Below are 4,203 nucleotides of genomic sequence, written 5' to 3'. Positions count from 1 at the left end.
TTGCTGTTTACCAACTATAATCTTTCTTTAAAAACTGAAGTTAATTTCCTCTGGATGTAGTCCTTAGGTGTACAAATTTCTATAAAATACCTGTCCTATCAACTTCTTTTCTCAAAGGTAAATTAACCCCCTACTTTCACCTTTTCTCAATCCTCTTTGCAACCTCATTATAGAGTTCCATTTGGGAACAGAATTATAAAATTTGGCTTTGTGCTTAGAAAGAAATAATTAAAAAGAAAATATGTACTATATAGAGAGCATAAAAGAAAGATCATTTAAGAGTCTCCATTCACTACCCAGAAAAAATATATTTTTAGCATTCTAGTATATTTTCTTCCAGCCTTTTTTTTAATGGAGGTGTGTCACTGAATGTGTTGCCTTTGTTTATTCATTTATTCTTTTTTATTTTCTTTGTGTTATTTTTACAAAATTATGGTCTATCTATGCATCTTTGTATCTACATATGTATCTATATAACTGTGTACATATCTATGTATCTACCTTTATCATGTTTTTCATATCAGAAGTTTATAAATATATAATGGCTGAATAGTTCCCATCAAATAGATGTGATATAATTCATTTAATTATTCCTTTGTTTATTTACATTGTTTTTGGCCTTCATTGTTATAAATAATATTATAAAAACTTTTTATGCATATATCCTGATACATATCTCTGGTTATTTCCTTAAAATAAATTGAATGTAAAATATTAAGCCAAGGAGAGTAGACATGTATTGTTACTAATATGATAATATTTTATCTACTTATCTAAACATTTTCAGATTAAAACTTTTCAGTTTCCCTGATGTTTTTCATTTTTTTCCAATTACCATGGCCTTAAAATTAAAAGGTTGGATCTATGACTTTTTAATTTTGTAGAAATTACCTAACCCTAGGTAACTTAGGCTTTCTATCTGCAAGATGGAAATAATAATTACCTAAAATGTGGGATCATTATGCTGTTAAACAATATATGTAAAAATCTTTATAAACTAAAAAATGAAATAAGAGTATTATTTTTGTTGTAACCATTTTTTAAAAGATTTTATTTATTTATTTTTAGAGAGGGAAGGGAGGGAGATAGAGAGAGAGAGAGAAACATCAATGTGTGGTTGCTGGGGGTTATGGCCTGCAACCCAGGCATGTACCCTGGCTGGGAATCGAACCTGGGACACTTTGGTTCCCAGCCCGCGCTCAATCCACTGAGCTACACCAGCCAGGGCTTGTTGTAACCATTTTTATTAAATTTTTTCAATGAGAATTAATTTTGTGATCTCCAATTACTCCTCAAGTGGAAAATAGAATAGATATACAAACCTGGCTTCCCCCAATATACCCAGTTTATAATTCTGAGGAAATTAAAAAAGAGATTTCAGAATATAGTAGTGAGTCAGACTAGCTGTGAAAATTCACATGCAGGCAAAAGCTAGAAAACACAGAGAAATACACACATTTAATGAGAGCTAGTTGCAGAGCAAAACTAGCAATTGAGAAGGGCTTGGATTGACAAATTATATGTAGTTTTGAGACTTTCTGAGCAAGAGGAGACTTAAGCATTGAATAAAGATGTTTCATTAAAAAACCAATGGAAAGGAGGAAGGAAGGAAAGAAGGAAGGAAGGACGGAAGGAAGGAAGGAAAGACTCATAGACACAGACAATAGTATGGTGATTACCAGTGGGAAAGTGGGGTGGGAGGGTAGAAGAGGGTAAAGGAAGGATGAATGGAGATGGAAGGACACTTGATTTGGGGTGGTGAACACAAAATACAACATACACATAATGTATTATAGAATTGTACACCTGAAATCTATATAATTTTATTAATATTGTAGCCCCAATAAATTCAATGAAAATTTTTAGAAAACAATGTTTTTTAAAGCAAATTTGTTTTAGCTAAACAAAATTCTGAAACTAAAATTCAAGATAAAACTATTCATTTCCTATTTTTCAGCCTCAGTTTCTCCCTAATGATTATGTTCTAACTCATCAGGACATCTTTTCTAAATTTGCCCCAGTTATCCTTCCATTTTACCCCATCCTTTACCTTTGTATATAAATCTGTGTACATAAAGTTATTTCCTAATCATGTTTTTTATCTTTACCTATAAGTTAACAGTAGCCTCCACTTACCTGGCATACTTCTAGGAGCAGTTTCTTATCTCCTTTTCCTAGAGTTCTCCTGCTCAAAGCATTGGGAGCTGATATATTCTAACTAACTGGCCTATGTCTCCAGCTTTTAGATGTGGATTATCAATGAAGAGAGAGAGAACCACACAGGGGTGAGTGAGTTTGTTTTCCAGGGCTTTTCCAGCTTTCATGAACACAAGCTTACTCTATTTGTAGTATTTCTTACCTTGTACCTTTTAACCCTGGCTGGCAATGTCCTCATTGTGACAATTATTAGCATTGATCATCATCTTCATACCCCCATGTACTTCTTTCTTAGTATGCTTTCAACTTCAGAAACTATGTACACATTGGACATTGTACCACAGATGCTCTCCAGCCTCTCAGGACAAAACCAACCCATCTCCTTGGCTGGCTGTGCCACCCAGATGTTCTTTTTTATCACTTTGGCCATCAACAACTGCTTTCTACTCACAACAATGGGGTATGACCGCTATGTTGCCATCTGCAAACCCTTAAGGTACACGATCATCATGAATAAGAAGATATGTGCCCAAATGGTATGGGGATCCTGCAGCATTGGGCTTCTTGTGGCCATAATTCAGATTTCTTCTGTGTTCAGGCTGCCCTTTTGTGATAGAGAGGTGGCCCATTATTTCTGTGAGATCCGTGCAGTTATGAAACTCTCCTGTGCTGACACCAATCTACATGACACAATTAATTTTATCATCAGCTCAGTTGTTATTGTGGTACCCATGGGTTTGGTCTTCATCTCCTATATCCTTATCATCTCCACCATCCTCAAGATTGTCTCAACTGAGGGCCAAAAGAAGGCTTTTGCAACTTGTGCTTCTCACCTCACTGTGGTCATTGTCCACTATGGCTGTGCCTCCATTTCCTACCTCAAACCCAAGTCAGAGAACACTGTAGATCAGAATCAGCTGATCTCAGTGACCTACACCATTTTTACTCCTCTTCTTAATCCTGTGGTGTACACTCTGAGAAACAAGGAAGTCAAGGATGCCCTTCGCCGTGCTATTGGTAAAAAACCATTTTGCCTAGGCATATAGTCCATATTATTTGGATATCTTTGTAATCTGAAAAAAATGAATTTTTTTGCATGTATCTGCTCAGTTTTCCTATCACCGCTTTTTGAAGAAACTGTCTTTACCCCATAGTATATTCTTGCCTCTTTTGTCATAGATTAGTTGACCATGTAAGTGTGGTTTTACTCCTGGGCTTTCTATTCTGTTTCATTGATCTATGTGTCTGCTTTTAAGTCAGTGCCATGCTGTTTTTATTACTATAATTTTGTAGTATAGTTTGATGTAAGATACCATGGTACTTCCAACATAGTTCTTCTTTCTCAAGATTTCTATGACTATTTGGGTACTTTTGTGATATCATACAAATTTTAGGATTATTTGTTCTAGTTCTGTGAAAAATATCATTGGTATTTTGATAGGAATTGTGATGAATCTATGGATTAGGCAATATGGACATTTTAACAATGTTAATTCTTCCCATCCATGATCATAACATATGCTTTAATTTATTTGTATCTCAATTTCTTTTTTCAATGTCTTCTAATTTTCTGAGTACAGGTATTTACCTCCTTGATTAGATTTATTCCTAGTTATTTTTTGGTGCAATAGGAAATTTTTTTTAAATTTCACTTTCTGATAGTTTATAACAATTCAACTGATTTATGAATACTAATTTTGTATTTTGCTAGACCACTTTCTTACCCTGTTACAAGAATAAACTCAAATGGATTAAAAACTTAAATGTAAAATCCAAGCAGTAAACTCTCTGACATAGTTTTCAGTAATATTTTTCTTTGGATATGTCTCCTCAGGCAAGGGAAACAAAAGAAAAAATAAACAAATGATATTACATCAAAATAAAAAGTTTTTCACAGCAAAGGAAAACATCCACAAGATGAATAGAAAACCTGAATGGGAACAAAATATTTGCCAGTGGTACATCTGATAAGAGATTAATATCTAAAATACATAACTCATACAACATAATGGCAAAAATTAATTTAAAAATGGACAGAGGACCTGA

The 4,203-nt window shown here is 33.9% G+C and overlaps 1 protein-coding gene across 1 annotated transcript; it reads left to right on the top strand.

The window, feature by feature from the left end:
• The first annotated feature begins 1,920 nt into the window (after positions 1-1,920).
• LOC114512080 (olfactory receptor 10J1-like) lies at positions 1,921-3,412 on the top strand. The gene has a single exon (XM_028530984.2). The coding sequence runs from the start codon at positions 2,247-2,249 to the stop codon at positions 3,201-3,203; it is 957 nt and encodes a 318-aa protein (XP_028386785.1). The 5' UTR covers positions 1,921-2,246; the 3' UTR covers positions 3,204-3,412.
• The last annotated feature ends 791 nt before the right edge of the window (positions 3,413-4,203 follow it).

Source organism: Phyllostomus discolor, chromosome 14, assembly GCF_004126475.2.
Source record: "Phyllostomus discolor isolate MPI-MPIP mPhyDis1 chromosome 14, mPhyDis1.pri.v3, whole genome shotgun sequence".
Lineage (NCBI taxonomy): Eukaryota > Metazoa > Chordata > Mammalia > Chiroptera > Phyllostomidae > Phyllostomus > Phyllostomus discolor.
This window is presented reverse-complemented; position numbering and strand designations above follow the sequence as displayed.